This window comes from Sturnus vulgaris, chromosome 1, assembly GCF_052056855.1.
Source record: "Sturnus vulgaris isolate bStuVul1 chromosome 1, bStuVul1.hap1, whole genome shotgun sequence".
NCBI lineage: Eukaryota > Metazoa > Chordata > Aves > Passeriformes > Sturnidae > Sturnus > Sturnus vulgaris.
In genome coordinates this window covers 120,388,360-120,413,158 of record NC_142243.1, presented here as the reverse complement: position 1 = coordinate 120,413,158, position 24,799 = coordinate 120,388,360, and the positions used below count along the sequence as shown (strand labels likewise).

Here is a 24,799-nt window from a genome sequence, read left to right as displayed (position 1 = left end):
TTTTTTTCTCCCACTGAGATTAACCATTGCAATCAGAATGCACGGTATTTGATTAACCACTTTATTAAACCTGTTTTCACCTTTGAAAAAGACATTTTGTTCTCCTCCATTTATAGCACACTAAGACACTGTGCAAATACAGTTATGGATCAGCACCTTATTAATCCATTTTTTGTGATAAAATAGCTGTGTGAGAAGGTACAAGGACCTCACAGATAAAACCCTGCTAGGTGCCTCATTTATACCTTTTCCTACTCAAAACCTCCTTGTTCTGGTACAGGAACACCTGTGCTTCCTTGTAAGTCGTACATGTTAATTTTCCTCCTAGCATCACATTGCTGCCAGTGTTAAAGACTTGAACAAAAAAACCCAGGGTACAACAGAGCTTACAGCAGTAGAAGTACATTGTGTGTTTGAAAAGCTACAGAGTGGAGCTGAACAAGTAGGAGATCTTGTTTTCCAGCCTTGCAGACCTTTAAATGCTAAAATAAAGCAAGACAGAAACCTGGTCTGGACTATTATTCAGCAAAAGTCACTGAATTTTCAGCAAGTGGTGGCTGCAAACTTCCCAGTAAATCCAGCTAGGGATAGCTCATGACCTCAAGTAAGCCTGAAAGCCTTTACTAGCATAGCTCAGGTGGTGGAGGATCTACTGCACTCCTACACACGGTCCTGTAGTGGCTGATAGCACACATCACTCTTTTCTGGTCAGAACTGATCTTTTAATAGGAAGAGTAAGAACTCTAATATCACTAGAATAATTTTCTGAATTTATGGTCTCCAAATAAACTGTGTCCATTTTTAAATGGAGAAGATGAGCTGTTTTCCCAGCTAAATCAGCAATAATGTGAGGCTCTTCCGTGTTCAATTATCCCCATTTCATGGGAGTTCAGAAGGTGTGCAAGTGGCAGTAAAATCAAGCTTGCTATTCTGGTCTGATTCTTCAGTGCTTGTGTGAACAAATGGCAACATAGCACTTCATGCTCAAGGTAATATAATGTAATGCTCCTCTAATGTGAAGAGGGATAAAATGATTTCTTAAATATTAACCTGTTGTCCTGGTGTTTCAGCCATCTGATGTTGACAGATTCTTTTACACTCTTTTTTATAAATAATGATTGTTTGCATTCCTTTTAGGAGGAAGAGAGCATTGATGGACTGGTGATGGGGCCAATGGAGTCAAGAGGTCTCACCTTTACTGTCTAATTCATGGTTGTTGTTGGAATTCTATAAATAGAGATGTAATGTAAATAAAGTCCTCCTTTTGCTGCATCAATCATCGGAGTTAAGGTGTGAGTCTCTCTCTGTGTAATTCTGTGACATTAACCTTTCACTCTGAGAGGAAAAAACACCCCTCAATGTCACTGCAAAAGTAATTATTGGGAGTCTCTACATGTTGCACACCAAAGAGAGTCCTTTTGACTACATCCAGTCAAAGACTATGTCTTTTGTAATGAGCTACTTTAGCTGAAAATGAACAGCATTTCGAACTAGAAAAGACACTGATTTGAATTTGGTGATGAGAGAAGTGATGGAGCTGATCACAAAACCTTGCTTAGGGCAATGGATATTTTGTGTCATTTGGCTGAGAGAGGTCGTGCCTCTCCATCCATCTCTCCTCCTCCTCCATCCAACCTAACACCACCCCACTGCCACCACAACCACACCCAACACAGCTGTCTCTTCTGTGAGGCCAGCAGCAGCAGCCAGCTCAAAAGTGAGCCTTGCAAGGGAGGGAGGACGTATGCAAAACATATGCTGTGGAGACACAGAATCAGCACTGGCAATGAACTTTGTGATTTTCAAACATTCTCTTAAAGACTGAGCATTATGTTCCTGTGATATTGCATGAAAGCTTGGCTTTTATTCAAATGGGGAGAAAATGTTTCCAGCATTCATGGCAGTCCAACCAATCTTGAAGATATTAACTGCAAGCACCTCAAAGACTCAAAACCTAGACTGCAAATGCAAAGTAAGGGTTAAAAATTTTTTGTTTGCACTTCCATATCTGTTAAAGAAACCTCCCATGGGCCTAGAGGAGATAAAAGAGGAGGAGTGTGGGGTTTTTGGAAGTTTCCAGAGAGAGACAGTAAGTGTGTTATGAAGCAGCTGCCTTGACTGACAGTCTGTTGCCCACCTGGTGGAGAGGACCTGCTGTGAGCTTTCCATGTACTCCTCAAAGAAAGCCAGGTAGAATGCAGCAGCAGCAGGAGGGGTCTGGATGAAACTCTCTCCCCTTTGATTCCTGTGGTTTGTGCAGAACTCCTGCAAAGCTGAAAAGCACTGGGGAAGACTGTGTGGTTTTCTGCCAGAACATAGCTGGGGAATTCAGGGGTCTTTTGCTGTTGTGGATTTTGGTCACAGGAGTGATTGTGCTGCAGTCCACCTTTCATCTCATGGTCACAGTCACTGGTTTCCCCCGACACCAGGACACGGTGTGTGTGAAAGGTTGCTCGAGAGAATGGAGCAAAAGGCTCTGTGGTTTTCCCCTCCCTTCCCTTCCCATCAGCAGTGCTCACCCCAGCATTACGAGAGGAAAAATAGACCTTCAGCTCAGCACCTCCTGCCCCCACCTAGCAAACCTTCACTCTGTCCTCTGCAAAAGAGTCAACAGTGCCTCTCAGGAGCAGGTGATAGGTCAATGGGGATGACTGAATGCTTTTGATCCACCAGCTCTGCTATGGTCATGCTTAGATGAGCACAGGGAGAAACACTGAATTTCAGCATTTACTACATTTTTACTAGCATCTTGTTTGCTAGAATATGTTTATTTTTATCCCTCAGGCAAATATTTCTGCCTTCTGTGAACCTTTTATGTAAATCAACAGAGGCATTTGGCAAGCTATATCAAAACTGCAGCTTTACATATCACTGAAGCGGAAAATAAATGGAAATAATTACTGATGCCTCCAAGTAGAGATTTGTTTCAAAATGAAACGTTAGCTTAGAGAGGGTGGGCAGTATATATCTAATGATTTTCCTGTTAGCTTATATAGCATTGGTTCAGACATTTTTATTTCATTACAGGATATGTTTTCTCCCTCTTTTGGGGGAGATCAGGGAGAGATAGTGGCTGTTTGTTTGCTCATTTTAACCATATTGAACAGCATTAGATCTTCAGTTATTTAATAAACTACTTCCCAACAGTAAGCTTATATTTGATGTGTTGTTGTGGCACTCTTTCGCATCATTCTGACACTGAACAAAAGAACTGCTCAACTAACCAACCAAAAAAAAACCCCCAAAACTCAACCGAAAAAAAGAGAGATGGCATTAAGTGCTCTGCTTCACAAAACCTCCCATCATGGCAGTGTAACAGCATCCAGCTTGTGAAGTTCTGCGTGCTTTAATGACTGGAGAAATGCAGGGGAAAAATCGGAAAGTACAAAAAAAGTAGATAAAAAGAAAAAGACAATTTTCAGGTTTGCTGCATTTAGCACTTTCAAACAGCATTTTGAATTTTTTAAAAGATGCAAGATCTGCTTCACATGCAACAACAGCTGAATGGCAAAGAAATCAGAAGGGTTGAAAGTCTTCACCTATGTCTCACATCTTCCAAATCTGTCCCTACTGAGGTGACAGGTTTCTCAAAAGGATGTAATCTACACAGGAATCAACAGATGTTTCATCGTTAGGGAAATGTTCCTGCCAAGAGTTATTTCACATCTTCTTTTTGTGTGCCAGCCGGCCCAGATCAAAGAGGCCTGCCCTGGAAACACAGCCTCCAGGGGCTGGGGAGAGGTGGCATGGAGCTGCTCTCTGGGCTTGGACACCACCTCCCAAATACACAAAACAAAGGAGACAATGATTTTTGCCTGTGGTTACCACAATCAGGTTTGTTATGCTGGTGACATAATTGAGCATCCACTGCACTGAAATCCTTGATTGCTTGCCCCTGTTTATGCCAGAGGCACGGATATTTACTGACCAGTCCATGGCAATTTGAGTAGACCCAGATCTGAGATAGTGCTCTGAGGGGAAACTGCAGCCTGGCAAATAACTGCTCGGAAATGCCTTTAATTCATGTATTTTTTTTTCAACGATGTACGTGTCCAATGAAACACTCTGCTGTTAAAAGCTCATTTCTGAAAATCATGTTCTGATGTTATTACAGAATTTGAAGTAAGTAAAATTTCCAATTAAAAAAGAAATCATCAAAGTTACTAATTTGCAAAATCTCCTATAAGCATGCCAGCTTATTTCCTGACTCTTTCTTTCTTTTTCTTTTTCATTTTCTTTCTTTCTTTTTCTTTTTCTTTTTCTCTTTCTTTCTTTCTTTCTTTCTTTCTTTCTTTCTTTCTTTTCTTTCTTTCTTTCTTTCTTTCTTTCTTTCTTTCTTTCTTTCTTTCTTTCTTTCTTTCTTTCTTTCTTTTCTTTCTTTCTCTTTCTTCTCCTTTCCTTTCCTTTCCTTTCCTTTCCTTTCCTTTCCTTTCCTTTCCTTTCCTTTCCTTTCCTTTCCTTTCCTTTCCTTTCCTTTCCTTTCCTTTCCTTTCCTTTCCTTTCCTTTCCTTTCCTTTCCTTTCCTTTCCTTTCCTTTCCTTTCCTTTCCTTTCCTTTCCTTTCCTTTCCTTTCCTTTCCTTTCCTTTCCTTTCCTTTCCTTTCCTTTCCTTTCCTTTCCTTTCCTTTCCTTTCCTTTCCTTTCCTTTCCTTTCCTTTCCTTTCCTTTCCTTTCTGTCTAAACCTGGCATCTTACAGATGTACTTTCTGCATAGGCTTCAAAAGAAAGGAATGCACTACTACAAAGGGTTGTTTTTTTCTTTTCTTTTTTCTGTATTCACACACAAAGCTGGGCAATCCTTAGAAATAGATACCAAATAAATTTACTCAAGCTAGTAACAACATTCACTTATTTTGTTAGTTTAACAAACATTCTTGAACTAATTTGCCTAGAGTATCTTTGCAAAATAAACAAGCTCAAAGTAGTGCAAGCAGTCAAAGTAAAATACTTCAAACATTTGAATTAAATTTATCACAGACAGCAGGAATTTACTGGTAAGGTTATTTATACGTTCTCAGGCAATAATGTTCAGGCATAGCATCTTTGGAACAGAGTCAAATCTAAGCTATTTTCATTGTCTTTTAAGATAGTTCAAATGGAATTTGTCTTTCTCACTCAGCAAACTGGGTAAGAGTTCTAGTTTTTTAAATGCTGTTGTTCCAGTTTCAGAGTAGAGAGGCTATAAAACGGGGGTGCTTCATTAAAATACCATAGCTGGCACCTCTCAGAGGCACAGGAAAGGAATATTCACTGAGTAAGTAACACATTATAAATTATAATTGAGATTCAATTCTCCCAGGGAGAAGAGAAGGTAACTTGTCATTTGAAGTGTTGTGAGTTTCTGAGAGTGGACCAGGAGTTTAGAGGGTATAATGATATCATTAAGAAATGCCCTTGCAAAGCAAGCAAAATTATACTGTGCTGTTTCTTGAAAACCACAGGAACTCTTTATTGTTCTGTCAGCAGCAGTTCAAAGAGCTCTGTGACCCCATTAACATTCATTCAGGCATGTATAACAAATTGGAGGGGGAAAATTTCTTGAATAGTTAATTATATTTTGTGTGTTTGAATACCTAACACTGTTAGCTATAAGAGCTCAACACCACAGAATACACACCTTGCACACCTGGTTTACCTCACAGTTTTATTTATCTTCTAATACTTAGAGGAGAAAGCAGTATCAAATGTAGAGGGATAGTTGGAAGGTTGGAAACTGGAAAAAGTAGATAGTGGCAAGCTGCTTTGATGGCTGTGGTTGAACTGCTCTAGTATTCACAGTCCTTCTTCCATGAGCAGCAATTGCCATTAGATGATGAGAAAACTCTTTGAACCCACATATCCATTTCAGATAGGAATATGTGGGGTGATACACTATAAACATCAGCTAGAATCTTGCAGGGAAACTGAGTTAATCTAATTTTCAATAAGACACAGTTCTTTTGGCCAAACTATTTATTTGTTTGTGTGTGTGTGTGTGTGTGTGTGTGTGTGTGTGTGTGAGAAAAAGTTGTCCCAGAAACTTTCACACACAGTGGCAAATGACTACAGTCCCCATGCTGTGGTAATCATTGACTCAGCTTAAGCAAAGACAGTGGCCAGCAATAGAACTGAAGTTTGCCAGGTTGGTTTGGAATGCAAATATTTATATTATTTTTAGAGAGAATGATTGGTAGATATTGTCTTCAGTGTTAGCAGAAAGCCCACTCACATTGATTAATTAAGTCAGAAGCTTTATCTGTTCCAATTAATTAATTTCAGTGACACTATGGATTCAGGAATCCTTATCTCTTTAAGACTGTCTCCTTGCAGCTTTCCTCACACTTAGCAATGAGATTGATAAATTATATGATAAAGGCAAGGACCATCACAAGGAGTTTAACGTTGTCTGTGCTATACCGAGATGTTGTGTCCTCAGAATTCAATTCAGGTTCTCTGTATTTCTAAGTGATGCCAAACAAAGTTAGGATTGTTAGTGGGACTTTTCAGGAAACTTCACACAGAAGTTGGACTAGGACCCTTTGTAGCTACTGAAGGTGTCCATTTACACAAACATTCCCACCAAGCCAGAGGAAATCATTTCTTCCAGACAGTGGGCACATATGCTGCTTAGCACACTTACTAATTCAAAGCTGCTTCTAAATTCTCTTGGAAAATAGAAGAATAAGGTTTATCTTACCCTATAAGCCTAGGCAAGCTTGCATTCTATTTTCAGTTCATTGAAATTTCTACTATTTTCCTCTGTAATTCTTACACAGTGATCAAGTACGTTGCTCATCACATATATATTCATACTTCTACCTTTCTTCTGAAAAACTGTCAATCTAATGACCTTTTAAATGTATCTGCTATTTGAAAAATATTTGCATTGTAATTGTACTTGTGTTAGCTGTGTTTTTTCTTGGCTGTATTTTTATTGCATGTAGATTGGAGTTGGTCAGAAAGCCTCCTCTGAAATGGAAATTATTTTTATTACCTTTTGGCCTTGCTTTAAACTGCTTCCACTGTAAACAGTTTGTAACAGTTTGTGGGAGTGTGCTCAGAGTGAAAATCAGAATGTACATTCGAATGGTCTAATCTGTGGCTACCAGAAAGGGATGAAAAACATATCCTGAACTAATAATAGGAAGTTTGAATTACAGAGAAGTAGAGCTACTGGATGAATTTCCACTGAAATGTTTTTTTTCCTCAGAGAATTCCCATTTGCTGAAACCAAAGCTTAGTGGGGTAAAGGATAGAGATGAGGGGAGAAGGAAGTAGGATGAATATTTCTCTTGAGGTTTTCAACGTTCCTTGGAAGACTGTGGTGTTTGAGGTTGACATTTTTGCATCAAGAAAGCCCTGCTATTCAGGAATGTTTGTTTAATTGTAAGGTTCCACACGGTTAAGGAGAGACATAAAAATATTTGAGAACAAAACAGAGTTCTTCAAGATCACTTGGCAAATGTTCTCATTGATGTACAAATTCTCCAAGAAATGCTCAGACACTGAGGGACATTTTCTGCAAGCCTAGAAAATTCTTTTGAAGTGGAAAATCACTTTCTGCCATGGTTTAATCGGGGTGGAATGACAGCCTCCATCAGGACAATGGCAAAAATTCCATTTGCATCAGCTGGGACTTAAACTTGCTGAAAGCACTCCTTTGGCCATGTTGATCATACACACATTTGCCATACAAATATGTACAATCATACAAGGTTTGAGGAATTTATAAGTTCCTCTTTTGAAGAGGAGATAATAATGGATGCGGCTTTAAAGAAAATTACTGTGCAGAAAAGTCCTAATCAAGTCAAACAACAAGTAGGCAAATGTTTCTAAAAATCATTGCCTTTCTGCAGAATTTAAAAATGTTTCTGGCAGCAGGTTTTTGTTAAAAACTTTCACCTGAAATTACCTTGCTTAGAGGAGCAGAATGAACACAGAGTCCTGCCAAGAGCCCTCTCCTGTGTGAGCTGAGCTGCTGGGTGTTCCACAGCAGCACCAGGGACCCACAGCCAGTTCCACTGCTGCAGCACGCCCTTGAAGGCATGTGCTACAGACAGGGCTGTGGGCCAGAGGTGTAAAGAACAGCTGGGCTTTTACTGCCACAGCTGTCTGCCCAGGAGACATGAATTTCAGATGTGCAGTTGTTAGTGAAGGCTCCAGCATGAGTCTTCTCCTAGAGAGAGCCAAGTCCTTGTGTCCCTGTGCTCAGGGGATAATCTATGCCACTGTGTGCAGTCACATCAGTGATGACTCCTCCTGCTCTGACTCCCTCCACCTCCCTATCCACACGGACCTCCATTGCCACCCCACATCTCAAACAAAATAGCACCCCTTCCAACTCTGCTGTCACATGGCTCTCACTGAGCTGTCACTATTCCAGTCTCTTTCTGATCTAGTCTTGTACATGCAATCCCTTCTATATTTTTGCATAATCACTGTGTATATTTGTAACAGCAAGAAATTACCTGTAGTAAACACTCTCTTCAGGAGGCATTCACTCATTTCCCATGCTAAAAAGGAGAAAGCCTTTGGAGTTTTAAAATAATTTAAACATATTACAAATGCATCTTTCATGAAATTTTATGAAATTATGAAGGCTAGGTCTAATGCATATTAATGCAAGTACATTAGACCAAGTTCACATTTTAGAAGAGGAACAAACATTCAACACATAATATGATCTATTTATGCATATGTTGGTGGGAAGGTTTGAGAATGACTGGTGTTAGCTCTAGGCTACTTTTTTAGTCTCAACCACTAAGAAACAGCTACTTTCTGTTAAATGCAGACTTACTGCAATAAACTTTCACATTTCCTTGCTGGGACTGAAAGAGTATTTTCTTCCTTCCTAATGCTTACCAGCAGCTTGGTGAGATCTTTATTAAAATGTGATAACTGGCATTAAAAAAACCTTTCCATTTAACATATTCAGCTTGTACTCTACTCACAGCCAAAAGCCCCAAAGCATCCAACTGGTAAACATGGCAGGGCTGATCAATTCTACTAAGCAGCTAATTCCAGTTTTCAAGTGAAAAATGTTAGTCTACAGCCTGCTATCCTTTGCTTTTTCCATGTTCCAGTCAACTCCCTAGAGATGATTAGACACACAATGAAGATAGGCCTTCTCTTGCAGAGAGCAAAGTCTGTTTATCTACCTTTTTTTTTTTTTTTAATATAAAACGAGCCAATCCCTCTTCTCTTCTCATCTTTAATTTCAAAGGCTCCCTCATTGGCAGCTCAGAGAGTACTCACTCTACATATCACAACAGCTGCTGGAGAGAGATAGCATGAGCATTCCTGGAATGATTCAAACTGACCTTCTTTCAATGGATACTAAATGCTCATCATTAGCTGTGGCTTCATGTTTCAACACAAAAAGAGAACCACATTCTAATACTGAGAGAAAAGGTAGCAAGGTAAACAGTTTTGGGAATTTTTGAGGCTGCCTTTAATAATAAAAAGAAATTGGTATGCTTTTTATGTGTACATATTGCAAATTATTTCATTCAAATACTTGTGTAAATATGTGGTCTGATGTCTCATATGAGTAGTAGACTTGAAACCAAAAAAGTTATTTTGCTACATATATTTTAGGAAACAGAATATCCAATTGCATCTTACAGCAGCTGATAAATTCTGATCTTTAGGCACTTTCCAGTTGCTGAAGATCATTAGAACTTGAATCTGTCTAATTTTAGGAAGAGTTCAATCATTCTTACTGGGAGGAGGTCTCTATTTCCTTCACAGACCAGATTTGTAGGTCCCCTTCTGTAGGTTAACTCATGCTCATATTGCCTCTATGAACATAAGCTTGAGGTCTTCTAGATTTACTGACAGGCACTCTTCTTTGGGAAGCTGCCACGTGCCTTTTGGACACATGAACACACTGTGATGACAACACAGGAACATCCTGCTTTTATATTCTGGGAAATCACTTGTCCTCTGGTAGGACACTACTAAAGGCACAGTTATTCATCTCCAAGGACTCAGCCTAGAATATCCATCCTCTTTTCTTCAACTTCCCTATCCTGGGAAAGATAATGACAAGGCTTTTGCAAAAATCCAAAACCTAAGTATTTCCCTAATTTTTTAGAAGTCCTTAAATTCTGGACATAAATATGCAAAAAGTCTGCCTTCAGGTAGGTTTCTTTCTAACAGGGCAAGGGAAAGAGGGACAGATTCTCAGCTGCCACAGACCATCATTTCAGATGATGTGCACAGAACCACAGCCAGTTACACTGTCCCAGCTACTGGCCTCAGATCTGCTCACTTTTATCAGCATGAAAAACTGAGGAGAAGCCAAACAATGGAATGAGCAACTTTTGAATCTGCAGTCAATCTCCCAGAGATAAACCATAAAATCTAAAGCACTTAGGGCTTTTTACATGACGTGCTAAGGTTTTTTGGCTTGTCCTTGTGCAAGCCAGTGGATACATGAGCCTATATATGGTTTTCCTTGCCTAGCTTCTGTCACTGAGTGTTTTATCTGCTCTGACTTCAGCAGGCAATGACAGAGAGCTCTGTCTTTCTAATAATATGATCTGTTATAAATACCAGCAGAGACATAATAGCATAATAGGATATTTATAGCACAGGCAGACTTAACCTTACACTACAGATTTCTGCAGAAAGGCTGAGTGTTGTCCAGCTTGTTACAATGAAAATTCTCTCTCAGTCTAAATTTTCAAGTAGCAGCAATGTTATGTTCAAAAACTCTGTGGAAAGAAGAGTTTTATCTTATAGTCTCTATGCCAGGCATCTTATACCCTATACCCTTCACATGACTCATAAAGAGTTCCACTGGAAGTACTTATACAGACAAAGTGATCACATTTACCTCAGGTTTCAGAGTACAAATGTGTTTAAGCAAGGAAGGAAGAGTCAGTTCCCTGTCCTAGTGTCTGGGCTGGTGAAGAATACATCAAGTTTTCAGGGCAGAGGGCTTGATGAAGTCTCCAAATGCTCAAGGACTGCCTGGATTCTGTTCAGATGCTCAGTTTGACAATAACAAATATTAAATTAAGCCCATTAACTCAGGTCATGCTGACCTGAAATACTGTTCCGTTACCTCCACTTGATTTCGAATTTCAAAAAGCAAAAAATACTCCTTACCACTCATAATGAATTAGATGATTAAGTATTTTGATTCCCAGATTAAAATTATTGAAACAAACATACTTCCAGATAATTTTGAAAATCTATTCCACTGTAATAACACTATTCTGAAAATACAACATAGTTCCAGAAAAATTTTTTTTTTTTACTTGAAAAGATTTATCAGCTCTAAAGGCTCATATTTTTCAGTAAGATTTGGAAAAACAAACATACAAAAATATTACACCTTGGGCATAATATTGAACTGCATCTTTTTTTCCTTCAAGATCTACATTCTTCTTCACTTTTGAGCATTTTTAATATTATAGCTCTTCCTTCTGAAGCACAACATGAAAAATATTTGATTGTATAAGATAGCGTCAAGAGACAAGTAATTTGCTGCTATAATTTAACTGACATTAAGTTTCTTGATCCAAAAAATTACTGTAGGAGGAAATTTTAAAAAAAGATTTTTAAATCTATTGCTCATGTTAAAGATCAAAAAGCTTCATATAATTATAAACAGGCTGAGTTTTTCATCATCTGGGATCTCATTCTACATTTTAAAGTGGGATAATCTCCAATAATATCTAAACAAACCTATTAGCTTGATTTTCTGATTTCATCTAACCATTAATGCTATTCTGTAGTATTAGCAAATGTACCTTTGACAATTTTTCTAAGATAATCTTGTACAGTTTTCCCTTACTTGAAAATTTTTTCAAAGATCTTTATCTGTACCAGTATCTGATCAAAGAGTTCTTAAGTCAAGCATCATTGATTTCCTTTCATTTTCCTCTCCTCACAGAAATACCAGCTTCAAATTTTTGCTGGATTATGATAAACTGAAGATAACTTAAAAGAACTAAAGAAATTTAATGTATCTCCTAATGTCCTTTGTTGGTCAAATCTTCTGTCAAGTTATTGCCAGTGAAAATCTGGAGACAAATTCCTGTTTGCAGATCTCGGTTGTTCCCTTTTGTTACTGCTGTTTGATGCAATGATCGTGAAATTTGAAACAAAGCCCTATTGAACCCTAAAGATCACTCCTGCCGTGATTCATCATTGTCACAAGCAGAAATATGATTTATTTCTTAAGAGTCAGTGTAATCACATTTGTGTGCACCTGGGTGTGACACAACTATCAAAGAAAGAAGGAATACAGCTGGGAAATAACCATTCACCCTATTTCTTGTTTCAGCACCTTGAGACACCCCTGGGGCAAGTTACCTGCTAGGTGAGGCAGTACAAGGTACTCTAGAGTCCAAACCTGATCTTCTGGCCCGTTTTGAATCCAATTGGGTGATTTGTGTCATAAGCCACTTAGCTGGGTCCTGGTAGACCACGGCCTTCTGTCTTGGCTTTCACCAAAGAAATGGCAGGCAAGGTCAAACCTTCTGCTGTTTTGAAGGTTTTGGAAGATTTCTGGATGCTGTTGGGAAGTTATTGCATTTCAATTCAGAGTACTAGCTGGGGGAATTTCTAAATTGCTACGTGCATGCACATACAAGAACTGCAGGACATAGCTCTGGTGTTGGATAAGGCAGGAACAAAGAGTGTTTCTTTATACTCATTGGTATACCATAAAATCAGAAGTCCAGTCTGGAGGCCAACCAAGTACATCCTCAGAGCAGAAACCAACCCGTCTTAAATAAAAAAAAATTGTCTGGGCTTCACTGGACATGAAGGCCGTGTTCACTGCAACACTTCAGCCCTGGTTTCCAGGATTATTAGAGGTCTTTGAATGCAGTAGTCAGTAGCAAACATCCTGAGTACTGAGAAATGACCATTTCTTACATGCTTCACCTGCATCACTATTGTAGCACGGGTTTCTGACCTTTGCTATTGGACTGTGACACTTCTTCTCTCTTATTCAAAGTGCCAAAAGATCAGTGTCTTAACTTAAGCCACAATTAAATTTTGTCTAACATTATAGTTATAAACTCAGCATGGCACAGGAAGAACTATATTTCACAGATAAAGAAAACAGAGGAAAAAACATGCTGTGAAGGGGAAAAGCTGTTCACATTAAAAGAATGAAGATTAGAAGTGAAAACTCAGAAAGTTATTGGCAAAACAGATTTATTTTAGACACATCTCTTTCCCCACCTTTCCATCCACGTGAAAATCTTGTGTTTAATATGTTAAAATTCAAGAGATCTGTAAGGTCCAGGAAGGAGTACAGCATGAGCTCAAAGCACACAGTGACAATTGTCTTGTGCTAAAACAGCAGAGCTTGTTAATCAGAGATGGCTTAGGCACTACAAAAACATTTGTCCCCACACTGCTGTGACATGATGAGAATTGCCATACTGTACAAATAATTATTTAACATCTAAACTACTGTTGTTTGAAGTGGAGGCATAAGGCTATTTTTAGGTCATTAAATAATGTAACTGAGACACAATGAACTGTCTTATGTGAGCCAATATAGAGAAATCCATGCAGAATAAGGAGAATTTAGCAAAATGTGCATTCAGCAATGTGGTGATGTAACTCCTACTCTAAGTATTTACAGATTTTACAGTGTTTGGAACTGAGTAGCGTATATAATAGCAATAGATTAATTTCTGCACTCAAGTCCACTAGATTTGACTAGTGTTTGTATTACTACTCAAGATGAATTAATATATTCACCTGTGTAATGCTTGTTGTCTGCACAAGTAAAAATTATTAATGTAAAAATTATTAAATATTATTTCTTGTTTTTTAAAAGTAATTCTATATGTCAGAATATGATGGTCTGACACACTGAATGAGAGTTTAAAAAAACTACAGGAAAATTGTTCCACTATAGTATTAAAATTGCCATTAGGTAAGGAGAAGCTAAAAGTTCCTGGCACAAATAGCAACACATGGGTTCTGCTCCAGGAGAAATTGTAAGAGAGAATAATTTTCCTTCCATGCACTTAATTAGACTTAAACAGGACTTAATATAACCCTAAATCTCTTCCTAGCAAGGAGGACTGAGATAGCCATGTAATCTGCCTGTCTGAGGATTTGTACTTGCACATTGCCTTAGCTATGAGAAAAAACAAGGAACTGAAACAATCTGCTTTTTTTTCCCCCGGACATCATCATCTCATGGCAGCACGATCTGACACTTTTACTTTCAATGACCTCCAATGCAGTGACGCTTTTTCTAAATTATGTAGGTCTGCATTTCAACTACATTTCACATAAATTTTACATTAGGATGGCACTAGTTCTTTTAAAATAATAATAGAACAAAATCTCAATGAAGGTACTTCAATAGTAATGATGAGAGCCAAAAAGCCTCCCAATCTAAAAAGCCCCCACCGTCATTGTATGCTAAATATGTGCTTTATAACCATGAATGACTTTCTTCTAAAACTAGTAAAAAGGAATGCAGCATTCACAACTCCTACCACTCCTACTACTCACAAAGCCAGTGGTTAGCTAAGTTTAGGACATGTTATCCCAATTTGTATTTTCAGAGAGTCATATTTTACTGATCCTGAGAAGACAACAATAACTTGACTTTAAATAAGAAACGAAATGCACATGCATACTCAAGAAAGGCAGTCTCCTTAAATTGCACAACACAGGATGTCAGGCTAATGACAGAATTATAAGATCAATTTTGGTATTCCCAGGCTTCAGTGCTTCCAGTACTGTTGCCAACAAATAAACTGGAGGCACACGACCTGTCAGTGCCATGGCCAGAAATCAGATGGGACGAAGGCTGGACTGGCTTCTTACTGAATAAATGGAAAAGCAAAATTTGGACAGGCACAAGGACGCTTTGCTAGAATTTGATTTACTTATGCATGTCACTCGGCTTGATCTTCCTTCTGACTGGAAGGTTTTTTAAATCATAGAATGTTATTCTGTATGAAGTGATAGTATCTGCAGGAAAAGATAAGGTATTGTACTAAGAACTAATTGCACAGCTTGACTTTCTAATTTGTTAGAATAGATGAAAATTCCTCACAAAGGGGAATACAGGCTTAAAATTGCAGGCAGATTTTCCACCTCATTTTTGAATAACAAAACAAAGTAGACACTATCATGATCTACTTGTAGATAATTTGGTAGTCAAAAAATTAGTTGAACAAATTGTTCCTTCTGGTATGTAAGTTAAAATAAAAATGCACACACCAGAGAGAATTTTTTCTTGAGGTGTTTAAGACAACAGGATATCTGGTAAGTACTAAGCAAGAACAAAATAATTACTTATCTCTCCTTCTAAATATGAAGCTGCATGAAAATATGTGGACCTTAAGCAAGCTGGTATAAGACTGAAGTAATCCCTGCTTTGAGCAGGGAGACAAAGTGATCTCCAGCACTCCTTCCAGCCTAAATAGTCCTTGGATTCTATCAAATGCCCTCAAATAGGAAGATTATGTAAAACTACCTCTGACTTAAAAATCCATCTCAGGTCTAGCACCAGATGTGGGCTTGGACTTTAGTGGAAGAGGCTGAAGTCCTCTCTGAGCACCACAGTTTATCCTCATCCTCAGGCTGGCCCATCATTCCCAGCTGCCTTGTCCTCACTTTCTACCTAACCCTGTAACAGCACGTGCTTTTAGCATGCTCCTAATTTTGGCAAGCACCAAGTGGATGTGCAGCCCCTAAACAGTCTGAACCATAAAGTAACAGGATCCTGTGTGACAAATGAAGGCAGAGTGAGGGCACAACAGGGAGCCTGTCCTCCCTCTTCCTCATTTCCGTCCGGCTGAAATGCATCCCTGTGAACACAACAGCACGCTTCCATCTGCTGAGGGAACTGCTCCCATCTCCTGTTAGCCTCCCTCTGCATACACATGTGCTTGCATGTGGACTGCACACTCCAGAAGGCAGACACTGCTGGATTCTAATCCCCCCAAATTCTCTGATAGATTAAACCTTAAATCTCTAACCCTCCTTCTTAATGCTGTGGTAAGTAATGCACGTACTGGTTACATTGATTTACAGCTGAAATAAAAGTGAAAGACAAAACGAGATGTCTGAAAATTGATCTATGCTGCAAGTGGATGGAACATTAAAGCATTCTGGATTATTTTCTCCTCCCTTCACTTTGCCCACTGCCTGATGAAGCAAAAATCACTGTCTGCAGCAATAAAAGTTGCATGTAAATGTGTTACCCTCCACCTACCTGTAACCCTTCAATGGCCAGTTTGAGGATAGATGGTGTAAGCTTGGAGGCTTGCTTGAAAGAAAAGTTGCTCCAGTCTATAATTAGAATGAAGCCATTTATCTGAAGCTCCTGATCTTCAATGAGCACTTCCAAGGAAAGTAGAATAGCCCGAAGGATATCTATGAAGGAGTTCCTAAGGCAAAAGCAGAAAAAAAAAATCAATGGTTGCAGTTATCTTCGAACCTCAAGATACTCAGTTTTACTGTTGGTGGGGCATGAGTGAGGGACAAAGATTTATTGTGGTAGAATTATCCTGGAAAAGAGTTTTTCCAAAGGTGTCTTTAAAGAGCTCCTGCTCCAAAACTGCTCGGTGTGATAAATCCTGTTCAGTGATGGATAAAATAAACACTGAATGAAATCTCCTCAATTTTGCCAGCAGTCCTTACAATAGATTTTAGCTAAGCTACATTGGGAAACTATTTGTCTGTGATGAAATGAAACAAATTCAAGCTGTCAATTTAAATCCTTACTCGTTTGGATATACTTTACTAGTTTGTTCCCCCTCTTCTTCCTAGTTTTTTGTTTCCCTTATTTTCAGAAAAGGAAAAAAATCAGTACAATATTAATATAAAAAATATTGTTGCAACTAGGTTCTGTGGTTCCTGCTTGAGTGTAGGGAATGACCCAAGGTTTTAGACAAAAAAGTTTGGCAGTTGTCTTATTTTTGCAAACCAAATGCAACATAAAAAATGGCTACATCCACTCAAAATGAGAACTCTTTATTAATTATCGGCTACAATAGGCTGGCCACAAGGTTTCTCTCAGCTCTGAGAGAATAATTAAAAACCTTGAAGGGTCTGAAGCATATGACAAGTAAAAAAGAAAATGCTGAAATGCTTTCTTTAATGTGGAAGTCTGCATCGGAAAGCCTGGCCCACTCACTGCTCTCATTTTCTCATTATTTACATTTCACAAAAGCGAGACATTTTATTGACTAGTCCATACTTATACCCAAGTAAGCTGAATTAGGTGCTCTCCTTATCTGTCCTTCTCATTAAGATGATTTACAATGCATTCTATTAGAGAGCAACAAGCAAGGAAAGCTTCACAAAGTGCAGCTTAACCTTGTGTAAAATGAAATTGTATTATACTGCTAGTGCAATCTGCTTTACCTCAGCATAATTTTAAAGTTTTCATGAGGCCTGAGGTCCTTTAAGGGAAGGTTCATACCATGTTCTCCCATGGAGATTTTTAATTTAATTATTTTTCTGCTGTTTTCATTAATTTAAAACAAATCCTCACAAACCTTCAAGAGTATTGTTCCAAATTCTGCCTGAGAGAAAAAACGTATGTGCAGTCAAAACAAATTTCTCTACCATTGATCTCTACCCCTGAATGGCATCGAGACATGGTAAATTTCTATTGAAAGTAAATGGTGATTCTTTCTCTTTTCTCTCAGCAGGTTTTGAATGGAAATGTACGTTCCTTCTCTAAAGACCTAATCTCTTGATAAAGCTGCTTCTGCACTCTGCCTTTCTGCAAAAATTAGAAGCTTCTATGAAGTGCAATTGCTGGGGCAATAAATTGAGCCTAAAGATAACTAATATTGTTCTTGCTGCATACCAAGTCACCTCTCCCTCATTTACAGTTACAGGACAACCTGGACCTTTTCAAATCCTATGGGGAAGCTCTGCTAAACAGCTAAAATGAAGGAATATTTCCTTAGCAACTTCAGGTGAAGGCATAGTGATTGGATTGGCAGATGGCACATATGATTTTAGCCTAAATTTATTTTGAAAAACTGTGAATATACTACCTATTGCTTAGCTGAAATGAGTGATGACTTTCAAGCAGCAGCATCAGATGACCACACTTTCAATGGTGAAAAAACCCCAAATATACCCCTAGACCATATCTAGTTAATATAGCCTACACTACCCTGGCATCCTCCTTCAGGGTGATCAGCCTTCCACAAGAACCGCCCCATAGAAGCTCCCAGACATGTGCAGGGGTTCCAAAAGTGTCCTCACATACATGCCAGCTTTCTTTGCACTCTTGTTTGCATCAATTCAAAATTTTGACTGGCTTCACCGGGCAAGATGGAATAATCATGACCTCAATCCCTCAGCTGCAAAACTTAGAATGAACTGAATGGCTTTTATTAACGAGGTTGTGAAAACATGGCCACATTGTGACAAAATAAGGTTTCATCCTTCATTTGTGGGTAGAGCTTTTCTTAAGAGTACATTCAAACTTATATTCATGATCCTGCTAGCACTGATGATTTTAAAGTCTGTGTAATGATTCCAGTGAGGTTATCTGGAAATGGTGGATACAAGACATCTGTAATCCACTCAAACTCTAAAAGGCAATGGAAATATTTCAGTGCAAAATCTTCCCCTCTGTCTCTGTGCTAAGGAATTCCAGTCTTAGTTTGAGTGTTTACATAGATTGCCAATTTATCAAGCAATTACTCACCTGTACTTCCCTGTACTTTCAGTAGAAATTATTTACCTGGGAGATATGGCACTCAATTTTCTTAGTTTGCAACTGATCTGGCTGTCCCCGCCTACATCCCTCCCCTCTCTATGTATTTGCAATTTGAAGACATGGTGTGGGAAATAACTCAGAGTGAACACAAAGACGTTTTCCTGATGAGTACAGGGAGACATGAAAGCAGCACACAAGTCCTCCAGGTGGGTTGTTTGCAGACACACTGTTCCATGAATGCAGAGAAATCAGACAGAGTGCCACTTGAGGCTGAAGCCCTCTGCTCTGCAGTCTTGGGGCTTTGAGACAAATCATTCAGCTATGTGACTGATTTGCATCCAAATAATTTTCTATGCATGAACACAGAACCACTTTTTATTAGTCCATCTCTTTTGTCCCTTTGCTGAATGTTTCCTTCCCCTCTCCCAAGTTTAACCCTCTCACACAGAGAAAAAAGTGAAATAAATTACAGTTACACAAAGGGAAATGTGTAAGGTCCTGTAAGGATTCAGCATGGAGACTACTGAAGAGAGTCACTAATGAGTTACAAAAGATTTGCACAAGCCCCAGACAGAGAAAAAGGAGGAGGGAGAGAATGTACTTATCTGCCTTGGTACCACAAAAGAAAATTGAAAGGTACCACAAAAGAGTCTCTGCAAAAACCCTTTGAAAAATGGCAAGTTAGCCCAACGTAAGCTAGTGGTAAGGAACAATGATGTAACACAAAAAATGAAAATAGTTTAGCTGAGGGATTTGGTGGGGAGATTAGCCAAAGGCATAACATGAAATAAATAAGAAGAAATTACTTAATTATAAGAGGTGTAAGCAGGCTGTGAGAGAACCAGAAGGCTCAGTGGAGTACCAGGGTGCAATGGGAACAATTAAAGGGGATAAATTGCAAGGAAATTAAATGATCTATTTGCATGTATCTGCCACCAGTCAATTTGAAGAGATCCTTGGATAACAAAGCTGAGGGATTGTTGGAAAGTAAGGGGTCAACTAAGACATACTGAAAGAAAGTGATACATTTTGGAGACGACAGCATCAATAAAGGCTTTTGACATTACTCTTTCTGAATAGCTAAGCACAGACTCTGTTTTAGGCATGTTAGTGAAATTAATTGGATTATTCAGATAGTTAAGAGTACGAATGTACAGAAGTACTGGCAGCTGAAGCCATTAAGATTGTCTGGTAGTAAGCAAAAACAAACTGTCACTACAAATCCTGACTGTCCCACAAGACAGCAGACTAAAAAACTTTGGACCAGTGCCGCTATCTTGGCAGCTGCAGATAATTCAGCTTAACATCCCTAAGTTAATATGCAGTAAGAGCCTCTCTCCTCTAATATTAAAAAGGTGGCCAAAGCTCTACAGTATTTGGCAAGTTGCAAACATGGCATAGATACAAATCAAGTAAGATATCACATCTTGCTTTGCTCCCGCCATACACAAAAAATCATCAAGAGAGCAAAAATGCATATTTAGCTTCTAAGGGGGGAGAGCTGATACTGGCCTGCAAGGAGGATTCCCAGTGGGACTAAAACACAGAAGAGGAAGCAGAAAGAAGGACCAGAAACACATCTTCAGGGTGCCCCAAAATATTTAAGCTAATCCAAGTTCAAGAAACTTGTTGTACCTCAAATCCTGTGTTTATTTTTGGGCCCCTCAGTACAAGGACACTGAGGTGTTGAGCAGGTCTATAGAAGGGTAATGGCACTGGCAAAGTGTCTGGACCACAAGTCTTGTGAGGAGTGGCTGAGGGAGCTGAAGGTGTTTAGCCTGGAGAAAAGAAGGCTGATGTGAGATCTTGCCACTCTCTCAACTACCTGAAAAAAGGTGTCAAGGCAAGGGTCAGTCTCCTCTCTCCGGTAACAAGTGACAGGACAAGAAGAAAAGGCCTTAATTTGTTCCAGGAGAGGTTTAGATTGGATATTAGGAAAAGCTTTTTCACTGAAAGGGTTGCCCTGGAAACATATGAAGATGTGTAGATGTAGTACTAAGGGGCATGGTTTAATGGTGAACTTAGCAGAGCTGGGTTAACAGTTGGACTCGATCTTGAAGGACTTTTCCAGCTTAAATGATTCCATGATTCTATGAAAAGCTTAGAAAGGGAGAGACGAGCAACACAGCAGATCCATGCAGGAAAGGGGAATTTTCAGTTATTCCCAAGCACAGCCGAGATATGTTATTAAAAAAACATGAATAAAACAAAGCCCCTGGAATCCAGTCAACAGTGGGCTTTGAAAAGATGTTAATGAATCATACAAAGTCATTTATTTCATCAGATTAAATTCTCCTTTCTGCTCATGAAGTATTGATAATAAATCCTCCAACTTCCATTATTGTATTCTTGGAAAACATCTATTTTTTTTTAGTGCATATTGTGGTGGTTTGTATTTTAGAAAATTAAACCTCACCCCTACTGAAATCAGTACCAGAAATTATTAACACACAATCCTTGAGGATTAATGTCTAGATCAAACTCATGATCCTGAGTAACTACCCTGCCTCTCTGGCATCAGAGGGAAATGGCAATCACCCTAGCTGCTGCAAGACCTGATCTTCACAGCTTATCACTTTGGGTGAGGAAAGTCCTCTCATATGAACCTTGCACAATGTGGGGCAGCCCTTGGCTAAAGAATAATCAGGAAGAATAAGTTCAACATGAAGAATCACAAATGAACATGGTGACTCACTTGACTAATCCTGCACTAGAGAAGATGAACAGCCAGAGGAGCTCACAGCTGAGTCATGCAATGAAAAGGGCTTGTGTCCTCTGTCTGGGGTCTGAATGGCACATATATGTGCAGAAATTAGCAAGACTAGCCTGCAATTCACAGAGGAAATGGGTTACATTAGCAGCAAATGCTTGCAAAGAATATTTTGGCCTGCTGTAGGAAACTTTCTTCATAGAACAATTCAAAGCCATATAAACTTGTTAGCTGCAAGAAGTATGAATAATTCACTGACATGCAAACTGGTAAAATTATTACTCAACAATATAAGGGTGTTTTTCTTATTTTGTAGGGTACCAAACTCTTCTTTGTCATGTCCAAGATAAATTATATCGTTTTTTTCTTTCTCTGTCAAAACAGAACACATGTACAGGAAACACCTACTGAGTAAAACACGGGTTGCATGAAGTTAATGTCAGAGTTCCAAATTAATTCTTCTGTCGCATCCAGTGTAGCTATCTTTGGTTGTTCCAGCATGTCAGCCTCAAACAAGCATCTCTCCTGTTTTGTAACGAAAAGATAGCAAGCTTTTCCCCATAGCATCTGTGTCGTTCTATAAATAAAATTCACAAGTAACTTTACATCCAGGACAACAGACTGGATAGATCAGGGTACTGTTTTTTTCTTCACAAGTGCTTAGCAATTTGTTGGATACAAAGAATAACATAGACTAAGCTGAGATTTGAAGCCTGTATTTCACATTTCTAATGTTAGAAATGCATAGCTTAGTTTATAATTGAATGAAGGCCATTCACACACAGATATCTGGCTGGCTTTGAATTCCTGCTTAGAATGAGCTGGAAGCCTCTGCCACAGCCAGTGAAGGGGAAATGTACAAGCCTGAGGAAAAAAATTGCATCAATTTTTTTATCATGCAAAAATTGCCTCTCAGTGACTTCCCTGAAGATATAAAAATTTTCCCTTGTTATGTTTCTGCTAGAGGTTCTTCTGCATAAAAGTATTATGAGTTTTTTTTTGCTGTCACTTTCCACTTCAGTTGGACTCCATAGCAACCAATAGCCCACGAATTACACACTCTGCATTCAAGTCTGTGCTACGAACCTCCTCCTACACACACTCATTCATACTGCAGGCACCCTCACCAAATGAATACTTTGTCCCTGATGTTAATGTGACTGAGCAAGGACCCTTTCTTACATGTAATTTGGCTGATAAATAGGGACCTTCCCCGACCCTGGGTTTTGGGAGAGACACTTCTGGTGGTGGGGCTCTTCAGACACATGATGGAACCAGCTTCCACCAGAGGGAAGCTGGCATCTGTTCCCTTTGCCTCAGCCCACAGATCCCCATTTAGCAGGGGATCAGTCCAAGATAACCCACAGAATTGTTACACTCCCACGAGTTCAAAAAATTCCCTCCCCGAGCTCTCCGGAAACCTGATCCCAATCAGAGCAGGCAGCCGATTACAACCCATGACAGCACAAGCTCTCTGGCTGCTCCTAAGCAGTTCTTGTGGATGCAGCAGGGCTTGGCTGGCCTCCCATGAGCAGTGTCCAACTCTGCTCAGCAGCCTGCTGCTGACTGAAAAGGCCAGAATGCAATCTCAGGTGCAATAGGACTGTTCCTCTGGCTGGGGGTTTAGTTTATTCCTTTAGGAATTAAGTATTTCTGAGATACACATTGGTGATTTTCTCTTTTTAGTACCCAGGGCCATGTCATGCTTGCACAGTGTGTAAATTTCTCTGTTGAGAAGGAATAAGTGACAATCACAGGCAGTATTATGATATTGTGGAAATTATTAAATGCCCTATACTACAACCTCTAAGTGCAATCAATAAATCAGTTTGACAGAGCCAGTGCTGTGACTTGCCTGGCTATTCCCAAAGGCAGTGTCCCCTTGTAGGAGCATGGGGAGGACAGGCAAAGAGCTCATTCCAGCATGAGCAGAGCCAGGGAGTCTGCTGTGGTTTCAGGTTAGTGGCCTCCCCTGTTAGGAATTTCGGAGATGACATGTGGTAACACACAGAGCAGGATCCCGTTTAGGAGGTAGTTTGTAATCTCCTATGGTGATCTCACCAATGCTGGGATGGCTTCCTCAAAGCACAGCTGTAGCAATAATGAACAAAATGAATAGCTGGTACATGAATGAGTATGGCTAGAAGCATTAGGATTGATGACCTCTATTGTTTATTTTACTCTGTGTGATTGCATGGCCTTTTCTTATTCCCTCTTGGCACTGAAATCCACCCTTGCATCACACTAAGCTATTTGCTCAATTTCTTGCACCATTGCATTTCACAAGTTAATTTTTCATTACAGAAAGGGAAGGGATTTTTTTGTACATTATGCAGCTACTGTTTAATGTCTGAAAGCAATTATACAGCTCCTTTGCTTTGTTATTGGAAGGTACAAATACTGATTCAGTTTCCCTGGTATCATGTTTCCTGTGTGATTCTACTATGTCTCCTCCACCTATATCTCCTCTGCATCTTCATCATCTTCCCATCTGAAATAGCCCTAAACTTTTTGTTTTCTCCTGATGCAATCACCTCACTTGTTCATAACACTAATGAATTCCTTTCATTGCCTTTTCTTTTTCTTTGGTCAGATAGTTATAATTTTTTTACATTCCCTTCTTTTTGAAATAATATAGTGTAAAGTGAATTTCATATTCAAGGTGAGTTGGGAATATCAGCATGCATAAAAGAATTCATTATCTTTTCCTATTTGTTCTCCATCTCATTCTTAATGCAGCCTAACACTTAATTAACTTTTCTGACCACCACTGCACAATAAGTACACTTCCTAATTATGCTGTCCATAACAACACAATGTTTTACTTAAAAGGTTAAAAAAAATTGAAAATCCAGATGAAAGTGTACAGAAGTAAGGGTGAAGGGTCTCCATATCAGATGTGGCCACATATTAAAATCCGACATTTTCTTGGACTTCATTGCACAATAATGCTGCTTTTCTAGGTCATTCTAGAGTTTTCCACAATGTTTGCTAATCCTGCTAATCCTAACCTACATGACTTTTAATTTATTTTTTGTCACACCATCGTCTACCTCATCTGTCTGCCTACTACTGCATAATACTGAATATTATGATAACATAATTTTGCCACTTGCAAATCCTATTCTCTGTCTAAAGTATCAGGATCCCTTTTATTTCCAAAATGAAAATTCAGCTGTATTTTTTTAATTAATACATAGTTCACAGGAAGATCTTTTATTAGCTAACCAAACAGTATATTTACATATTTTATGTCAAAGAATTCCAATAAAATTATCTAATTGTCCTTTTGCTTGCAAACAGTCACTCTTACAGCAGACTTCAATGACGACTAGATCAAATAGTAAAGTTAAAATCAAATAACTGCTCACCAATGCACATATTTTGAGAGTGCTGTGTTCAGAATGGCAAAAGTCATATTAT

At 38.9% G+C, this 24,799-nt stretch overlaps 1 protein-coding gene across 1 annotated transcript in view; it reads right to left on the bottom strand.

Annotated features, from left to right (window-relative positions):
- The window catches only part of CLVS1 (clavesin 1), a 101,959-nt gene that overhangs the window by 51,542 nt on the left and 25,618 nt on the right, over nucleotides 1–24,799 (bottom strand). The window contains exon 3 of the mRNA XM_014873063.2: nucleotides 16,195–16,369. Coding sequence (XP_014728549.2) covers nucleotides 16,195–16,369 — 175 coding nt within the window. The remainder of the gene's footprint in view (nucleotides 1–16,194; nucleotides 16,370–24,799) is intronic.